Genomic DNA, 21,511 nt, shown 5'->3' with positions numbered 1-21,511 from the left:
GAGCCCTTTATATCAATATAAAGGGCCTCTTAGTGTGGACGGGTGTGGCGTTAAATCGGTTTAACGCTCCTAAAACCGGTTTAAACGCGTAGTGTAGACCAGGCCTAAGAGACATTTAGAGAACAGCTAACCAATTTAGGAGGCATAGACGGTGCAGTGATTAACATGCTAAGCTATCTTCTCTTTAGCCTTAGGCTCAAACCGCACCTTTAGGTGACTTGCAAAGATGAATTTGGTGAACTCTGCCTTATTCCCATTTGTCCACATGGCAATACCATTAGAGATACAACAGCTATGCCCCAGGGATGTTACAGGTCAAGGCTGGCGTCAAGCTAATACTATTAGTCCTTTGGGGTCACAAGCAATAAATTCATTTACTAAGAAGAAAATATATAAATAAACTGGCATATAACCAACCCCCATTTTCTGCAAGCTGCAGAGTGTCATCTTAAAATGATTCCAATTTGTTTGTTTGTTATCACTATGTCTAGGATATGCTCTTACCCTGAAAGGTGGGTCAGCTTTCTGCCTGTGTGGCACTTGGTCCAAAGTGCCATCAGTACTGCTCCTCTTCAGACCTGCGGTGACATCAGGCACATTGCTAAAATCTGCATTTGAAGAAAAAACAAAACAAAAACCCACCACAGTTTAGAGAGTTACACATGATGAGAGGGAGAAGAATCAATTTGTTTTCATTTGTAAATGCTCTCTGCTTGTAGTCAGGTCATTTTGGGGGAGGAGATAATACAGTAGCTTTCCCTATATATAACAACACAAGAGGAAAAAAGAAATGGACAAACTTCAGAATGGAAGCTCTGCTTTTAAAAATGCAGCTGGTAAGAAAGAACATCTGAAGTAACATACATATTTGATCTACAAAAATAAATCTCTTCGTTCTTACTAATGGCATGCTTCCTAATGTAGACTCATCAGTCTACAATGCAGCAGTCTGTGCCAGTTGATGGGGATGACCAGTCAAAATGATTAAATGTACAAAACCAATCTCTTTGGATGAACATGCTGTTCTAGGACATGACTTGGTTTTAAATTCCTTAATGGGCCAAAAAGAAAATCTCATCTTAGAATAAGTAATTTCTCGTGGCCTTTGACTCCCTCAACATTTTAACCACTTGTGTTATGCTGAATGTATATATAGCACCCGTGGTAATACAACACACACACCAGGTATAGCCCTAATACTTGCTTGTCTACAGTAAGGGCTTGTCTACATTTAAAGGGTGGCAGCAGCGCAGCTACACCAATGCAGCAGCAGCACCACTGTAGGGTTTCAGAGAAAACCCTACCTACACCCATGGGCAGGCTTCCTTGTCAGCATAGGTACTTCACCTCTGCGAGAAGCGGTAGCTAGGTCAACAGGAGAAGCCCTCACTTGACGTGGCACCATCTACATCAGGAGTTCGGTCGGTATAAGTGTCGCTCAGGGGTGTGAAAAATCCACACCCCAGAGTGACGTAGTTATACTGACATAAGTTGCTCGTGTTTTCAAAAACAAGACTAAGCCTTAAGCAGGGAAGCAATTAAAACATCCCTATATGCACACCAGACATGAAGGGGATTCTGCATGGGTGGGGCCAGATGCCTTTCCAGGATCAGGGCCTCTGCTAATTACCTGCTGAGGGGAGGGACTGTCCCCTTAATTGCTGTATAAAATGCTCATTATATTAACTGGTGCTGTACAGAAACGTTAAATAGAATACCTCAGGCAAATAATAAAGGAAGGAAGAACTATAAAAAATTAAATAAGATAAAATTAAATGAGAGACAGTTAAAATTAACAGAACAAATAAATAGGCAAGCATCAAAACTCCCATGAAAAAATACAGGAAAAGACAAGGAAAATAGAGCAGTCAGGCATGAAGTAGAAACATAAATCCCATGAGAGACACTGTGCATCACCCCGATCAGTTTGCTTGAGTACTCTACCCCCCACTTCCTCACATGTATTTTGACTTCTGAGTTTTAAGATTTTTTTTTCAGTGCAATGACTATGTCTTCTCATATATTTATACAGCATTTACTGTTAGCACAACATGGCCTGATTGTGTTTGGGGGCAAAGGGTGTAACCACAATTTAAATTTGAAATAATTTTTTTTAAAAGGTTACAATTAGGACTGTCAAGCGATTCAAAAGAATTAAGCGCGCGATTAGTTGCACTGTTAAACAATAATAGAATACCATTTATTTAAATATTTTTGGATGATTTATACATTTTCAAATATATTTATTTGAATTACAACACAGAATACGAAGTGTACAGTGCTCACTTCATATTTATTTTTTATTATAAATATTTGCACTGTAAAAAACAAAAGAAATTGCATTTTTCAGTTCACCTAATACAAGTACTGTAGCGCAATCGCTTTATAATAAAAGTTGAACTTACAAATGTAGAATTACATCTCTACCCTGATATAACGCTGTCCTCAGGAGCCAAAAAAAATCTTACTGCGTTATAGGTGAAACCGCGTTATATCGAACTTGCTTTGATCTGCTGGAGTGTGCAGCCCTCCCCTCCCCCGGAGTGCTGCCTTACCACGTTATATCCGAATTCATGTTATATTGGGCTGCGTTATATCAGGGTAGAGGTGTATGTACAAAAAATAACTGCATTCAAAAATAAAATAATGTAAAACTTTAGAACCTACAAGTCCACTCAGTCCTACTTCAGCCAATCGCTCAGACATAGAAGTTTGGTTACAATTTGCAGGAGATAATGCTGCCCATGTATTGTTTACAATGGCACCTGAAAGTGAGAACAGGCGTTCACATGGCACTGTTGTAGCCGGCATCGCAAGATTAGCACATCTGGCATGTAAAAATCTTGTGATGCCGGCTACAACAGTGCCATGCGAATGCCTGTTCTCACTTTCCGGTGACATCGTAAACACGAAGCACTCAGCAGTATCTCCCATAAATGTAAACAAACTTGTTTGTCTTAGCAATTGGCTGAACAAGATGTAGGACTGAGTGGACTTGTAGGATCTAAAGTTTTAAACTGTTTTGTTTTTGAATGGAGTTATGTAACAACAACAAAAAAATCTACATTTGTAAGTTACACTTTCACAATAAAGAGATTGCATTACAGTACTTGTATAAGGTGAATTGAAAAATTCTATTTCTTTTATCATTTTTACAGTGCAAATATTTGTAATAAAAATGATAATACAACATGAGCACAGTACACTTTGTATTGTGTTGTAATAAAAACCAATATATTTGAAAAATGTAGAAAAACATCCAAAATATTTAATAAATTTCAATTGATAGTCTATTGTTTAACAGTGCGATTAATCACAATAAATTTTTTTAATCACAGGTAATTTTTTTTGAGTTAATCGCATGAGTTAACTACGATTAATCAACAGCCCTAGATACAATAAAGTTTCAGGGAAGGAGCCCATTTTTGGAATATTACATCCAACTAAAAGTTGGATACCATATGAACACTGGGAATGAAGGATATGGCCTGCCAATTGGTCTGGAATTTGTATCCTCTTATTTCTTCCTTTTGTGATGAAAGCAAAACATCCTTTAATTGTGCTCCTGTGTGCCATCAGAACTGGTCCCAAAAATCAGATAAGCAGAAGAACATCAGTCACATGCACACCCCTCTCCCTCCTGACCCCAAAATTAAAAGAAAATTATCTTGGAGAATGTCACATTTACAGAAGAGAAGAGTTTTAATATTCAAGCTATCTCCACTTGCAGAAACTTTTTCTGCATCAAATGGAACCTGAAGTAAACAATGAAACACAAACTATAAAACCTAAAATTTGTACTGAGCAGCTCTCAGCACCCATAATTACCAACAACTCCAATGGGAGCTATAGGTGCTCAGCACATCTTGGGATTTGGCCCAATGTGCACAAATGTTTTGATAAGCTCCCTTCCTAATTATATTACTTATGCTATGTTTTGTCAAGCTGGCAGGCAGATACATGACTCATCATCATTCAACAGAAATGATAATGTAACCACCACTAGAATTGAAAAGAAAATATGCTTCCTAGATCAGCTATTTACTATTAATTATTCAATTAAAGCAGGGCAGATATTGACTATCCCATCTGTGTACTGAAAAAGGCAAATACATGTGGAGTGTCCAAGAATACCACACATGTAAGGAAATCTCAGTCCTTGCATCTCTGCATTTATACACGCACAAATCAATATGGAAGTTATTCAAAAGATTGTGAATTAAGATACAATGGAAACGTATCCCATGCAGACATCTGAGGCAGCAACATTCTTATGCTACATTCCTAGTCAGGAAACCAAAGGAAATCAACTTGAATATGTCAACATCAGCCATCCGGCAAGCGACTTCATCTACCACAAAGAAACCATCAACCAATGTAAATGTCACAAATCTCCTTTGTCCATTTAATTAACAAAGAAGTCTTAACTGCATTCCAGTCCGTGCTGTTTTTACGAATTGATCCTCCCACTGCAAGTTATCAAGGGAATCAAGTAACTAACAGGGAACCTTGTCTCTAACTATCAGCCTGTTAGCATCTTTTTTTCACAACACTTCAGGTCTTGTTATATTTCAATTTTTCTGAACAATTTGAAAAATTGGTAACACTCATTGTCAGCACAAGTGTTACCAAACGTCAAGAGTCTTGTAGCTGGGGAAGCCTCCCCCTATCCCAAGGGGATAATAGAAGGCGGCGTGTTTCAACCTGCCACTCTATTATGGACAACAGCCAATTGGTGAAAAACTTCAGCAAACGCCATATAAAAAGGAACAGATGGCACAGCAAAATTAGATGTACCCAGTCTGACTCTCCGAACAGGCTCAGAGTGCTGTGGAGACAGCATGCTCAGCTTTGGGGAGTGGGAGAGGTTCTCTGCATTGCTTCACACTAGCCTCCTGTCAGGTTAAGAAGCAGTCCTGATAGACTTCAAAAGGCAGTCCTGGCAAGAATGTGGTGACTGCAATGAAAAATTCCTCAGTAATGGAGGGTGTAAATAGGAGAAATGGGCTGTTTGGAAGGGAGGGCTGCAGAGACTCATTCCCAGGGAAAAGGATTAGATATAACAGTCTTCATCAAATTTGGTACAAGGTTAACAAGCTCTTACGCTCCTTAAACATAATTGATAAAATACTTAAAAGATTTTTAAAGGAAATTATTTAACTCTTCAAGCACTCCTGAAGAATCATCATCATCTTCAGTGCCTTCTGCTAACAGATTTTGTAGCTAAGCAAATTTTGGTCCCCCTTCTCCTCTTATATCTCCTCTCCAACAAGAATCCTGTCTTCCTCCCTGCAGGTGGAAGGGGAAGTGAAGAACAAGCAAACAAAAATACATACACCTACCCCTAAACAAACCCTCATCTACTGTGGAAGGGAGAAGAGCAGAAGACTCATGAAACAGACTGGGTCACCATGAAGACTCGATTTATCTGAGGAGCACTTAGACCAGGGGTTCTCAACCTATTTACCATTGTGGGCCTCAGATGTAGCTCTCTCTGTGTTATGTGGGCCATATCCACACAATATATATACACAACCTAAATGGCCCTGAGGATGTCAGGTGTGCTGATCAGGTGGCCCGGGGGCTGTGGGTTGAGAATCACTGACTTAGACACTACCTTGACAAGTGCTATGGAAAACCCTAAGATAGTCTGCTTGTTTGTACTGAAGCCTTTCATCACTTGTGCATTACTTAGGACTAAAGAAGTTAAAAAACTTACTAAGACCAAAGGGCCTGATTGTCCTCTTTCACTGCTTTTACATGGGTGTAACTAACGCTGGAGTTTCTCCTGATTTGTACTGGGATGAGAAGAAAATGGATGCTTTAGACACCTTAGAAAAGTTTACAAGCGACAGATAGAAACAATTGTGATGGACTCATTCTAGTTCCTCCATGGCAGATAGCCAGATCTCATTAACCAGCTGTAGTGTGATAGGCTGTTTGCAGAAATATAATTGTTGCCTCATGAAATGCTACTATGCTTGCTCATTTGAATCCAGTCCAGTTCTATAGTACCTGAAGAAAATTTGGTGGCCTATCTAAAATGAGATGGTGGTCCCAGTCCAGTTCCTAGCAGATCAAGTAAAATCATTATCACAGTTGGTACTAATTTGCACCAGTCGGTAGTAGTTTCAGCAGAGAAGTCAAGGTGCGAAAAGGCATGGGGACTGAAACATACACTCACCCTTATAGATGATGGCTTAGATTGTTGGCTATAGTACACAATACAACTCATGAGGGGACTGGGAGTACAAAGATAGTCATTGTGCTTCCCCGACTTTGGGCTGGCTGGATGCCCAGCCAGTGCCTTGGCATAAATTAGAGCAGCCTGTGAGCTGCTTAAAGTTACACTGGCTGCCAGGAGACCCAAGCTACTGATACTGTAGCCTGGAATCTGCATCCCACACTCTCAGCAGAAAGGGTGAAAGGGGAGTGGTGTAATAATTGCTACATAAGCTCTATTCCACTACAGGATACCTGAGGTGATGGGGAACACCATCCCTATGCCCAGATACTGCTGCTAGCACAAAGCAAAATAGCTGCACTGCATCAGAGTATCTGAGCTGGTTTCTGTGAGACACATGAGACATGGTCGGGCAATATATCTACATAATGGCATTTTTAGAGGCATAGGATAGATAAACTTGCTGGACCCACATTTCAGATCATTTTTATTTGCAACTTGGCAAAATTATTATATTGTACTATATATTAAGAATTAGTAGTCCCAGTCTGTTGTGCAGGAAACAATCAATTCAATGAGTTTCTTGAATGATTGTGTATCCTTTAGACACTACTTGTAACACAGCCAATATTTAGCATAGGATTCGTTCTCTCTCTGTGGCCTGATCTATGACACAAGACTTTCCATAACATGGAAATTAGAAACTGCTTTTGTGTAAAGACACTAATTCAGGCATACGGAAAGCAGCTTTTTTTGTTTTGTTGTTATTCTCAAGAATCGCCAGTTATGAAAGCCTGCAATTCCTCTTATTCGTCTAGCAAATGTTACTGCTAAGAGAAAGGCAAGGTTCCAGAAGCCTGGAAAGAATGTTTCCAAAGTCTCTGGTAAAAGTCATTGTATGGCCGTAGTCAAATCTCAGGAAGGTGTAAAGCCTTGGTGTACTTACTGCCTCAATATCTATTGAAAAAGAGTCAGGGAGTGGTAGATGAAGCATTCCACCATAGCTTGGAGAGCAGAAATATCAATGTGGTGAACTCTAACAATGCTCCCTTGGAAAGTAGAATTCATAACTTCAAATTAAATAGTTCAGCCTGGCTGATAATGCATCTTATTCTACTGAAAAGTAAAACTATTTCATATTTTCAACAGTAGATACTCTCTTGCAATAAAATTACAAGAACTTAAGAGCATATTTACTTTTGATTAAAGCATGTATCTTCTTATCCTCCTTCCTTCCAAATTATAACCCTGTCACATACCTGAATCTGCATTTAAATGGAAGGATGCACGAAGGTGTTGTTTGATCCAGAAAAATGTCTTATAGAGTAATTTACTAGAGAAACTTTTTAGTGTTTTGAAAGAAGATATTTGAGTTTAACAAATATTCACTAAAATACTTAGATCCGATGCAAGCAAAACTCACTAAAACGAATGAGTTTTGTCTACATCAGGCCTGAAGAATAAGGCCTTTAACTTCTTTGGTCCATATCATTTTCCCAGTTATCTTCACGAAGGGGGCATTTTGCATGGTTTCTCCCATCCTGCCTGAAGTCAGTCATCTCTACATCTTCCTGCCTAGGGGCCAGAGAGAGCCTTCTATGAAAATTGTGATTGCAGCTGGGAAGGGGTGGGAAGAGAAGGCAAGGCTCTGGGGGGAGGCAAAGCACACCTGTGGAAAATTCAGCAGACAGCTTAGCCATAGCCTCAGGGTGCATTAACTGTTCAAAGCCCTACGCTGGGAAATCCCCTTGTGGGAAGGAGATGTGTCCAGAAACTGTGATGACTAGGGAATTCTTGGTAATGAGGTTTCAATGGACCTTTGCTGCAACAGAATCAGACAGGAGGCAGACGGCCCCGGTGCTTTACAGAGAAGCACAGAGCTTACATCTGGATGCCACTCAAATCTTTTGTCAACCCCAGGGGATCCACTGAGTTTGGGAGCAGAATCTGTGGGAGTCATGTCTGTTTGTGGGTAGAGATGGGGTACATCCTGTTCCCTGAAAGAAAGATCTCCTGCTGAGGTGGTCCTCTCCTACGGAAGAGAGGGTGATCAGGTTCCTGTGAAGTCAATCCAGATAGAAAAATTGCATAACCTGCAACACAAGTAGTTATGCACTAAATGGAGAGAGAAGGGGAAGCCTAGATTCCCCTAGAAAACTGAACATTAAAGATATTACTAGTCATTATCCTTATTTCCATATGAAGAATTCTTACTCTAGTACCCTGTCCGTACACGATGCAGCATATGAAAATTACTTATTCTGAGTGATAGCTGCTTATGATGTAAACTAACAACTTGGAGAAGAGATTTAAAACACAGTTCAGACAAGGCACCTCCTGAACAGGTTTCTACCTTAGAGCCAAATCCTGAGAGTCTTTGGGCTCTCTCGACTTCAAGAAAAGTTGCAGGAGCTCAGCAAAAACTTAACAATTCTCAGGTATGAGGAGAACAAGTTATAAAAACACAATAGGTAAGTAATTTAATTAACCCAGTTACTTTGCAACTAAGTTTTTCCACTGTTCTTTAGATTGGAGTTTCTTAAAGTATTGCCTGGAGAATTATTATAAATTTATGAGTTGTACTAGCCAAAATAACTTTCAAAGCAGATAAAAAATTACAGAAGCCAAAATAAACATGGTTATATGATAAGGTTCACAATGTCAAAAACTAAACTCAACATGGGATGTTACATTTTTCAAGAGATAATAAATCAGTTCAGTTAATTCCAGGCTCTCTTACAACCTTTTTACAAAGGCAACATTTTATCTTAGGTTTACAATTATGTGGGCAATCATCAGCATGGAATGACGGATTCTTAAATGTAGATCGTTATTCATTTCCTATCAAGTTTATCTGCTAATAGAATTATAGAACCGCTCACATTAGTTCAACAAAAACAATTGTAAGTAGAATTCAGAAATTAGACAGATTATTTCATTATCAAAGTATTGTCAATTCAGTCCAAAATTATCTTGCCAAGGTGATACTCACAGCCAAGCTTTTCCACTTATACATGCACAAAACTATCACACATTACATGCAGAACGTAATACGCAGATAATAATTTTGAAGATATTCTAATATCTCGGGAATTTCAATTCAGTAGGCTCTCATGTTACTTTAACCAAAGATTCAAAGAGTGGTAAACCTGTAGCTTACAAGCCAATTCAAAGATTCTTCCTCCTTTTGTCTAACAAGCTATCTGTTCTGTTGACCACAATATCTGTGTGGTTTCCGGGATGAACTCTGAAACAGTCAGCGTTTCTCACGGCTAACTTTTGCTGTGGGGAAGCCAAGTCCTCTGATACAAATAGCACTAGGCTTAGTTAGTCTTATGAGTTTCTCCACCATCAACACACTCAATTACTCATTAAGCTGGCATAACTTCTAGACAACTAAAATTAAACTTGTTAGTGTAACAAGTTCATGTAAGAGATTTTAGTCATTCAGCGGGTTTTAAGTCAGGAACATACTTTCTGAGACGCATTTAGCCTTGCATAACAAAACTGTCAGTTGGGTAAACAATACATGTATAAAAGCCATTCTCTACTTATCAGTTGGAGCTGGCATGAAGGCAAGTTCTCTAGCTCAGCTTCACAGTTGCAATGACTGGTTACTCAAAATAGAAAGTTCATTCAGGTAATTCACTCCAGGTGTTATGACAGCTGTATTCCTATTCTCTTTCCAGATTTCACAGTTGTTTCCCTAGATAGGCATTTAAAAGATAGAGTTCATGGGCTATTTGTTAGCGACAAGACTTTAGCTATTACCAAACAGAGGGTGCTCTTGCAGGCCGGACGGTGAAAGTCCTGCTCACAGTCTCTCTCATTCAGATGGTTTTGCTTCAGGAAACAACATGTTGATCATGTTGGGTATTTTATATCTTTTCTGTTGGTGGCGTGGCCTGGTTCCTCTTCTTGGCAAAGCTAGTGAGGACTAATCAGAAAGTAACTGAGGCTTCTTCTGATGAAGATTTGAAATGTATAGCGAGGATACAAGCTGTGTCTCTTTTAATCATCCAATGAGAAAACAAGGTGTCCTTCATGGCTTCTTGCAACATTGTGTCTGCAAAATTTTTGTGCAAAACATCTTGTGTCATACCAGTTTATGTAAGATGTGTTGGCCCATACTTTGAACACCTACTGGCTTTGCTCCAGTCAGCAACCTACTTCAGCGAGTTATTTTCTGTGGCTCCTTTGCAATGTGTTCCAACTTAGCATAACTCCATGTTTTGTTTTGTTTTGTTTTAAACCAGCATGTTCAACTGTCTGCAAAAATGTCCATTTTCAAGTTAGAACAGTCTTTATGTAAAGTTTTTTCACACTCCTTGATGGTTCTATCTTTGTTTAATGCAGCAACATGAAGTCATTTGATTCATTTACTTGGGCAATCACCAATATGTGATAACAATTAATGAAATCATACAAAACAGTTGTATACACCTCTGTAACAGTACCTGACGATTGTTAGGATATAGATATTCAGGCCTGTCTGTAAAGGCCTATACTTTAAGAATTTAGGTAGATTCATAGTTCAAGGACTGGAAGGGACCTCGAGAGGTCATCGGGTCCAGTCCCCTGCCCTCATGGCAGGACCAAATACTGTCTAGACCATCCCTGATAGACATTTATCTAACCTACTCTTAAATATCTCCAGAGATGGAGATTCCACAACCTTCCTAGGCAATTTATTCCAGTGTTTAACCACCCTGACAGTTAGGAACTTTTTCCTAATGTCCAACCTAAACCTCCCTTGCTGCAGTTTAAGCCCCTTGCTTCTGGTTCTATCCTTAGAGGCTAAGGTGAACAAGTTTTCTCCCTCCTCCTTATGACATCCTTTTAGATACCTGAAAACGGCTATCATGTCCCCTCTTAGTCTTCTCTTTACCAAACTAAACAAACCCAATTCTTTCAGCCTTCCTTCGTAGCTCATGTTCTCAAGACCTTTAATCATTCTTGTTGCTCTTCTCTGGACCCTCTCCAATTTCTCCACATCTTTTTTTGAAATGCGGTGCCCAGAACTGGACACAGTACTCCAGCTGAGGCCTAACCAGCGCAGGGTAGAGCAGAAGAATGACTTCTCGTGTCCTGTTAATGCATCCCAGAATCAGGTTCGCTTTTTTTGCAACAGCATCACACTGTTGACTCATATTTAGCTTGTGGTCCACTATAACCCCTAGATCCCTTTCTGCCGTACTCCTTCCTAGACAGTCTCTTCCCATTCTGTATGTGTGAAACTGATTTTTCCTTCCTAAGTGGAGCACTTTGCATTTGTCTTTGTTAAACTTCATCCTGTTTACCTCAGACCATTTCTCCAATTTGTCCAGATCATTTTCAATGATGACCCTGTCCTCCAAAGCAGTTGCAATCCCTCCCAGTTTGGTATAATCTGCAAATTTAATAAGCGTACTTTCTATGCCAATATCTAAGTCGTTGATGAAGATATTGAACAGAGCCGGCCCCAAAACAGACCCCTGCAGAACCCCACTTGTTATTACCTTTCCAGCAGGATTGGGAACCATTAATAACTACTCTCTGAGTACGGTTATCCAGCCAGTTATGCACCTACCTTATAGTAGCCCCATCTAAATTGTATTTGCCTAGTTTATCGATAAGAATAGCATGCGAGACCGTATCAAATGCCTTACTGAAGTCTAGGTATATCACATCCACCGCTTCTCCCTTATCCACGAGGCTCGTTATCCTATCAAAGAAAGCTATCAGATTGGTTTGAAACGATTTGTTCTTTACAAATCCGTGCTGGCTATTCCCTATCACCTTACCACCTTCCAAGTGTTTGCAGATGATTTCCTTAATTACTTGCTCCATTATCTTCCCTGGCACAGAAGTTAAACTAACTGGTCTGTAGTTTCATATTCTTATTACTTAGCGAGTTATAGAGGTAGAAAAGAAAGAATCAAAATCACTGTTTGTCTGTATAAGGGCCTTTTTTACTGTGACAGTCTGAGGCCTGGTTTTTAGGCTAAGGCCTTCGGCTAAGCAGCAGAGGCAGCCATAAACTGGGAAGTGTATGGTCACATCCTGACACTCCAAACTAGTCACATTGAAATAAGGTGCTATTGGGCGGTTAAAAATACAGTTCTGTTCTGATATTCCTATTACCTCCAGAGAAAGGGAAGAGCCTAGAAGATGTAAAAGGAAACTTAGTTTGATAGCATCCTGTCTGGCAAGAACTCACTTATTAATAGCTAGGATGTGAAATCCTTATTTTTGTATTGTTCTATCACTGTAGTCTTCACTTTCCTATTGTTTGTCTGTATAATCTTTGTTTGGTTCTGTAATTGTTTTATCAATGATTTCCTACACCTCAGTGACAAGGTTAGTAGGATCACTTCACACGTGAAACTTTATCTTATGGTTGGCAGTTAAATGACCATAAGGACTGTGTGGTCTGTGCAAGTCTTATACTATTTTGATTGGTTTACCTTAAAGATTGGCTTCTCAACATGCCTTTTGGATGTACCGGCGTCTTTAATACAAAACAAATAACTTGTGAGATACAACTCTTCTTTAACAAAGGTATATCTGTCTATATCTATATATCTTACTGATCACATTTCTATTTAAAATAGGCAGCATGGTCCAAACTATTTACAATATATTGTCATCTGGCTGCTTAGGCAACAAAACTTCCTCAAACTGAAGGGGTCTGTTACTGAATGCTTTAAATGGCTTTAGTTTTCTGACTGGCCAGGCAAAATGAAGCACTATACTCAACTTGACGGCATTTCCTGGTTTGTCTCTTTGTAACACAGTAACTTTTGAATACTACATCCAATCAGTTCCAACAATTTGGGAATATTCTAGGCAACAATGGGCAAAACCCTATTGATTTTGGTAAAAACTGGAAACTGGAAAAGCCACTAGCACTTAAAAAAGGTTGCTCCTTGTTCTTCCTATGAGACCCACCTAACACAGCTGAGGGGCAGTTGCTTAACCAGCAGGGGGAGGGAGAGAGAGAGGAGCGTGAAGGAGACTTCATTCATTCCTTACTCCATGCATCCTGCTTCCCCAAAGCCTGTACCACGGATGAGGGAGAAAGGGCAGCAGCCATCTGCCCATCCCTTTGACTCTAAGAGGGTGGAAAGATACTAAAAAGGGGGGAGGGAAAAAAGGAGAGATCCCCTATGCCAGGGGCTCTGTGTGACTGGAATCCTGAGATGAGGGAGGGAGGGAAATAAGGGAACACACACAGCCCTCAGAATGGGGCGGGGGGACAGCAGGAATGGGGAGACGCATGGAAACAATAGACACTCATCAGGAGCCCATTGGCTAAAAGGAGAACTAAGATGAGAGTGTGTTGTTAGCCTAGAAGGTTTTAATGATTGCAATCTGGGACAGACTTCATCCATTCTGAAAAGGCATTTGCACTGAAAAATTTGGGTAACTCACTGAGCTTGGCCTATGTGAAAAGGTAGTGCATGACCCTCTAATGATATTCTATCAAATATTATAGCATGATCTACTATATCTCTACTAGGAATTTACAGACGTTCTCTGGGTTACGCAAACCCGATTTATGGAAATCAGACTTACGGAAAAAGTTCCGTAAGCTTTTTTTGGGGGGTGGGGTGGGGGGTGGTAATTGTCGGAGATACATTCCTGACTTACACGTAAATCAGGGAGCTTCTGTACGGGCATAAAGCATATAAAACGGGGGTGGGGGTGGGGAGATGAAGTTACTTCACACTTTAGCAAGAATATGTGGTTAAGCCTGGACAAGTAAGCTGCTGTAGTTACTCAACCTACATACAGCTCCTCTGAATGAAACACAGAACTGCTGCTGCTTGACATGTTTTAAAAGTTTAGGCCTAAATTATGTCAAAGATTCTGGCCTATGTCTGCATATATGTAACATTATAGTTACAAGCAGCTCCATATATTCTGTATCATTACTGCACAAGATTTGGTAGTGTCCAAGAACTGGCCTGTACTCCCCATGCAGTCCCATTGGGCCAAATTAACTCCTAGTGTAATTCCATTGACTTGAACAGCATTATATCAGGAATTAATAATTTGGCCCATTGTCTTTGCTGGGGGTAAATCAGGGAGCAGTTGTTATAAATGAACAGAGTTATCTTACAAAAGAAAAGTTCAACAGAGTTGAAGGCCTGAACTGATTTACAGTATAAACAATCTTTTAATGTACACGGCATATATTTAACAAGAAGTTAAAAGACAGTTTGTCAAGTGCCAGCAGGAACTCATTAAACAACTATTCCTGGGAGCTGAAAACCCCCCTGCATTACAGCCTATTCACTAGGCAACAAGTGCTTCTATTAACCCATTTTATGAGAGGCAAATGAGAATATACACTTCCTTGGAATTAATGTTTAGCCTCCTGCACTACCTGCCACTTATTGTCATAGGCTAAAACTATCACACGACATCTAGAAGGGTACAAAATTAAGACATCTGTGTGAACTGGTTACAGAAAGTTCAGGATGGGCAGCTGGTGCAATGCACACTGTTCTCTAAAAGAATATTTGATACATATATGTAAGTCTGTATGCTCTTCTGACAAAAGGCCATAATGCTTACTGTCACATTTGAAAAGCTTGTCTATGAAGCATATGGAAAAGGAATTAAAGTGGACAAAAAGACTGATCCTCTATATCGTCTCCTCTATATAGTCATGCGAAAAAGAGAAGGACTTTTTCTACTTAGTTGCCTCTCTCCTGGTGTGAAGCCACCAAATGCCTGTTAGAAGCAGGCAGGCAGTCGACAGCAATATGTATATGCTTGTGAAACTAAACTCCTCCGCAGATCGTGGGGCCCTAATCCAAAAGGAATCTTGGGAGTCTCATGATATTTAAAAAAACAAACCAAAAAAACCACCTCACTTTGTGCAGTACAACGATTCTTCGAGATGTGTGTCCCTATGGGTGCTCTACTGTAGGTGACACCTAAGCAGTACCCCTTCTGGAGGGTCTGGACTTTGGAGTCAGATGTCAGCACCGTGCTGTCGAAGATGATATCGGAGGTGCAGTGCCCATAGATTGCATAGTGTTCTGTGAAAGTGAGGACTGATGCCCATGTTGCCGCTCTACAGATCTCTGAGATAGGGACACCCTTGAGGAAGGCGATGGATGAGGAGATTGACCTTGTGGAGTGTATACGAATGGCATCTGGAGGGGTCACATTACAAACTTGGTAACAATGTCTGATACAGTTCGAGTCCCACTTGGAAAGTCTTGGGGCTGATATTGCTGAGCCCTTTGATCTTTTTGCCAGGGAAAAAAGCCTAGGGGACTTCCTGAAGGTCTTTTTCCTGTCCAGGTAGAAGGCCAAGGCTCTCTGGACAAGCAGGGTATACAATATAGCCTCCCTGATGTCTTGGTGAAACTTTGGGTAGAAGATTGGAAGGTGAATCAACTGATTCATGTGAAAGTGAGAGGTTACCTAGGTATAAATTTTGGATGCGGTCTGAGTGTAACTTTGTCCGGAAAAAAATACCATGTGGGGAGGATGCACCATCAGAGTTGCTGTCTTTCCTATTCTCCTGGCAGTTTTCATAGATAGGTATGTTAGTGAACAGGCAACCCTGGGTCCGAAGTCAGTCTTTCGGTACAAGGTTCAGATCCTATGTGGGGCGTAGGTAGTCAAGGTTGAGGGAAGAGGTTTACTATGCCCTTGAGGAACCTTTTTGTAGTAGGGTGTGACAATACTGAATACCCCTCTACAAGTTGGTGAAAGGCTGTAATAGCCACTAGGTGGACCCTGAGAGAGCTTAGAGATAGTCCAGACTGTTTTAGGGTTAAAGCATAGTCTAGGGTATGTGGAAGAGTCATGGATGCTGGAAATCCAAATCCAAATCTGAAACCTGGACCATTTTTCCAGGTAAGTGCATCATATTGCGGACTTTCTGCTGTGTACCAGAACCTCTTGTACCTCTCTCGAACTGGAGCTTTCTAGGTGCTGGAATCAAACAGGTGCCATTCCTTTAGGCGGAGAATCCCCAGGTTGGGGTATAGGGTACGTCCTCTGTTTTGTGAGAGGAGACATGGAATGCCCTGCAGAGCGATTGGCAGACATGTCTCAAGCTGTGACAGGTACGGTTACCAGGTCTGTCTTGGCCAAGTAGGTGATATCAGAATGATACGAGCACCATCCCTTTTTATTTTCAGCAGGACCTGCGACAATAGGGGAAACTGAGGGACAGCGTAGAGAAGGTCCCCGTCCCAGGGGAGGAGGAAGCATCACATAAGGAGTGTTGTCCAATCCCTACTCTGGAGTAGTAGCATTGACACTTTTTGTTCACATGAATGGCAAATACATTTGTAGACAGTGTTCCCCATCATCTGAATGGGTTGCGAAGTACTGACGGGTGCATCTCCCACTTGTGGGGTTGTGTGGGAATTTGTGACTGAGACTGCCCGCTATTGAGTTTTGTGTACCTGGGAGGAATGCCATGGACAGTATAACATTGTGGGAGATGCACTAATTCCATAATCTCATTGCTTGTGCTCATAGGGAGGACGATCTGGCTCCCCCCGCCGATTGATGTAGTGTAGTACATACAAGCAATGTTGTCTATCAGGATCTTTGTGTGTGATCCTCTGATAAGTGGGAGGAAATAGGCGCAGGCATTCCTGATTGCTCTCAGCTCAAGATTGATGTGGAGAGATATCTACGCAGGTGAGCATTTACCTTGCGTCATGAGGCCATTTAGATGCACGCCCCAGCTTATGAGTGATGCATCGGTGGTAAGGAGCAATAACAGTGATGTTTGTGAGAAGGGGACCCTTTGCAAACATTATCTGGGACCTTTCACCAGTTTAAGGAGTTTTTCATCCTGGTGAGTAGTGACAGCAGTTTGTCCAACTTGTCCATGTTCAGTCTATAAACCGAGCCAAACCATATTTGGAGACATTGTATGTGGAGCCTGGCATGAGGTATCACTGCCACGCCCACTGCCGTATGTCCCAAGAGCTGGGGGCAAAGCCTGGCCAGTATTTGTAGGCTGCTTGGGACGGTGTCTATGAGTGTGACTAAAGATAGGAACCTGTGTGGACATAAGAGGGCTTTGGCCTGTAATGCATTGAGATCGGCCCCTACGAATTCCTGGCATTGCACTGGAATGAGAGTTGACTTCTTGTATCGTAGTGTCAGTGACTTGGCGAGCCTCCCAGAGAGATCGGGCTCTGAGGAGATAATCGTCCAGGTATGGGTAAATTATCTCGAGAGCGTAAATGAGCGGCCACCACTGAGAGACCCTTGGAAAATACTCTCGGGGCCGACAATAGCCCAAAAGGGAGCACCTTTTGATGGTGGTTGTGTCCCCAGAGTGAATCTGAGAAATCATCATCTGTGAGCTGGTAAGATCGAGATCTGAAAATAGGAGGTCCTGGAGGTCGAGGGCTGAAAACCAGTTTCTCTGTTCCAGTGCTGGAATGATCGTCGATAAGGTGACCATCTAGAATTTTTGAGCCTTGACAAAACTTGTTGAGAGCTCTGAGGTCTAGTATGCGTCTCCAACCTCCCTTCTTTTGGGATATTAGGAAATAATGAGAGTAGAACCCCTTGCCTCATAGATGTTGAGATATTGGTTCTATGGTGCCTAGCTGGAGGAGGCGCTCTACCTCATGTAGTAGTAAACTCTCATGAGAAAGGTCCCTGAAGATGGACGGGGAAGGGTGGTAAACTGAATGGAGTATCCAGTTTGGACAATCTCAGACCAATCCATTGGTCTGATCTTGTGTGTTCCCAGGTACTGCGGAACACTGCCAGTGGTGGCCAAAAGGGGGTGGAACAATGGTCAGCTGTGACATTTGGAGGGGGGAGTGGTCTAAGAGTGCCTTGACCTGCCCGTCAAAGTGGGGTTTAGGCGTAGAGGGCTGGGATGAAGATTGTGTGCCAGATGGTTTTCATTTACGGAATTTCCCTTTCTTTCTTTGCGGCTTGTGGCAGCACTGAGGTTGGTACTGAGACGCATGTGAGCTATGCTGGAATTGGGGACTAAATCATCTCTTTTGTCCTAGTGTATAGATACCCAGTGACCAGCGTGTAGCCCTTGAATCTTTCAGGGTATGAAGGGAGGAATCAGTTTTCTTGGCAAAGAACTTTATGCCGTCAAAGGGAAGGTCCTCAACCATGGACTGCACCTCTTTTGGGAATCCCAACAAATGAAGCCATGATGCTTATCGCATCACCACAGCCATGGAGATAGACCTAGCTGCCATGTCGGCTGAATCAAGGGCAGATTGCAGTGATGTCTTTGCCACTAACTGGCCCTCCCGGATAATGGCTTTGAATGAGTCATGATGCATTTCTGGCATCTTTTCAATAAAGTCATTCAGCTTTGAGTAATTTATGTAATTGTATTTTGCCATGAAGGCCTGATAGTTGATGATATGAAATTGTAGAGTGGCTGAGGAATATGCTTTTCTGCCTAACAGATCAAGGAGCTTGCAGTCTCTGTCAGAGTGAGAAGCCCTTGACAGGTGTTGTTGGCTGCAAGAGTTGACAGCATCCACCACAATGGAGTTGGGTGGGAGAATAGGAATTCAGATTCCTTAGTGGGGACATGATATTTTTTGTCCGCCTGCTTGCAGGTTAGGGCCACTGATGTCAGGGTTTGCCACACAGTCTTTGCTAGGTCTAAAATGACCTCATTAATTGGAAGGGCAATCTTTGAGGAGGCTGAAGAATAGAAAATATCAAGGAGTTGATGGTAGGTATTATAGACTTCCTCCAATGAATCTGGAGAATATCTGCCACCCTCTTTGCCAGTCCCTGAAAGAGATCAAAGTCATCCATCAAAGATAGTGGAGAAGGCATGATGGCTTCATCTGAAGAGGAGGAGGATGTGGTCCTCGGAGTCTTTTTCTCCTCAGTACCGGCTTCCTGTTCCTCTAAATCTCGAGGTGGCTCCAAAGTGAGTGTGCCTCAAAAGTTCTTGGGCAAGGCTCAGAATTCAAGAGGCACTTTTTTTTAATTTTTAAGGGTAAAATAAAGAAAGGGGGGAACTACAGCTAGAAATACTATTCTACAACTAGGAGACTAAGTAACTATAGCCGAGAAGATTAAGATGATAGTCTTAACAGACTGCTAATGGCTCCATCTCTAGCCAAGGGTGGTCGAGAATGAGCTGAGGATGGTTAGCCCACGTGCGCTGGTTAGCCTCATGGCACAGCCCGTGGAGACAGCGCATGTGCGGGCTCAACAGACATTGCTACCAAAGTTCTCTGATCAGAGCACAGGGATGCAGGTAGACCTACAGTGAAGCACCCATAGAGACACTACTCGAAGAATAACCACCACAAACAAAAGACACAGGAGCAAGGTAATTTCTTCAGGAAGAACTACATTATGTGAATGTTAACTTTGGGGTAATTTTATATATTTTCACCTCAAGGCAGTATTTTACAAAACGCCATCAGTGTAAGTGAGAAATTTTTCACATATTTAATGAAAGATTTGAATCAACAGATGGAGGGAGACAGAAAGAGACGTGGGCTGCTGTGAAACTGGCAAAAGCCAGTGCTTCAGTCAGGGTCTGCTACCGGAAGCAATGAGTTTACCAGCTTGAAGTTCTTCCAATTCTTTTTCTCTCTTTTTCTCAATGCTGTTATAATGTGAGACATATAAAAGACTTTGAGAATGAGAAATGCTTCGGATCAGGTGAGGTTTCTGTAAGGGTTTCTGTAAAGGTTACTAGATAGCCATGGTTTATTCCCCTATGATATGAATAAAGTTGAGATGTCAATCATTCTGAGTTTTCCCCATTTCCTCGCAATCACCCATGAGCTGGACTCAAATGATCTTTCTGATGGAAGTTCAATAGGAGCAGGGCTACTTGATCTCTATTAGAGAAGAATAATTCGCCTCTGAAGAAGTCAAGAGGGGGACATCCCTCTTGAAGGTATTTATCTGTCTAGGTGAGGGTGAACAGATGTCCCCATTTTATAGGAACAGTCCCTATATTCAGGGCTTTGTCTTATATAGGTGCTATTACCCTTCAATCCCGGTCCAAATTTTTCACACTTGCTTTCTGGTCACCCTAGTCTAGGCATTTATGCTACACTTTGTTATCTGAGTGTCTGTATAGCAAACTTGAATTTGAGGCAATGAAGATCTTGAGATACTGTAACAAATCATTTCCTGAAAACTGCTGTGCAATAGAGATTTAAACCTATTCAAATCAACCTCTGTTTGTAGCTCATACTTCAGATATCAGCAGAAGATTCATAATTACAAAAATAGACACACTAAACACTAGCATACATAGTATTCAAGTCTTGTCTTTAACTCTGCTGTTTATTTTCCCCAACATCTACACCATGTTGAAATGGAGAAAGGAAAAATTCCATCCTAATTCCCTCATTTTTATTACTTCTTTACAAATATTTGTTTAACTTCCTTAGGACAGAGAGCTAGGTGCAAATTTAGTTGCTCACCTAATTGGGTTTTCAAGTGTTTCATTTTATTTCTTCTCCAGTATAAACAGGTGGCTCAGCAGCAAGTGCATGCTGCCACATGGGAAGTCAGATTATAGGATCGGAGAGGCTGCACACACTGCCACAGCCGAGTTCTGGTCTCCTGAAGGAAACAAATCACTCTTATAGAAAACTAAACTCCCAATGACTATTTTTTAGCAGTGGAAAACCAATCACTTCTCTTCCCTTCTCTTTGCTAAGAGTTGCCAGATTTTGACATAAGGTAAAATGTCATGTCTGCAATGCAAGGGATTAGGTAGGAAACTGCATTCATCATAAAGACACTAAGGAGTTACAAGCATATAAATGCAAACTCAGACAAACCCTTATCACTAAAGCTATATGAAGTTAGTGTTTTTCAAAAGATTACTTTATAGTCACTTCTGCTTCATTATAGGCCAGATGTTGATACCCAGCATGACTAAAGGTAGGTCTACACTTACAGCAGTGTGTAGAGGATAGGCACTGCACACCCAGCTAACACGGGTATAAATAGGAGTGTAGGCGGTGAGGCGCCGTACACACCTGAACTCACAGGTCAGACCCCCTACCTACCTAAGCACTGCCTCCCACATCTCCTTGGTTTTAACTCTGGCTCTGATACTGTTACCCTGGGTGATAGTAATTGAGTCACTTAGACCACAATTTTCCAATGTGGCTTCTGATTTTTGGTGCCTCAATACTATAAAGGAGTCTCTGGCACCCAAGCCTGGGTTCAGACTATTACACCCAAGTTATTTTTAAATAAAAAGAGAATACAAGGATGAAACCCATTAAGATTACCTATTAAGTCAAAGTAGTGCCACTTTCTTTTGTTTCCACATGAACTGAATTAGATGACAGACTTTCTCACAGAGCTTGAGTTAGA

At 41.3% G+C, this 21,511-nt stretch overlaps 1 protein-coding gene across 2 annotated transcripts in view; it reads right to left on the bottom strand.

Annotated features, from left to right (window-relative positions):
• Positions 1 to 21,511, bottom strand: part of TIAM2 (TIAM Rac1 associated GEF 2) — a 189,818-nt gene that overhangs the window by 51,561 nt on the left and 116,746 nt on the right. For both annotated transcript variants that reach the window (XM_045009400.1, XM_045009401.1), the window contains exon 15: positions 505 to 608. In XM_045009400.1, coding sequence (XP_044865335.1) covers positions 505 to 608 — 104 coding nt within the window. The remainder of the gene's footprint in view (positions 1 to 504; positions 609 to 21,511) is intronic.

Source organism: Mauremys mutica, chromosome 3 (assembly GCF_020497125.1).
Source record: "Mauremys mutica isolate MM-2020 ecotype Southern chromosome 3, ASM2049712v1, whole genome shotgun sequence".
In the NCBI taxonomy this organism is placed as follows: domain Eukaryota; kingdom Metazoa; phylum Chordata; order Testudines; family Geoemydidae; genus Mauremys; species Mauremys mutica.
Note: the sequence above shows the minus strand (reverse complement) of the source record. Positions and strands in the feature narration are given on the sequence as shown.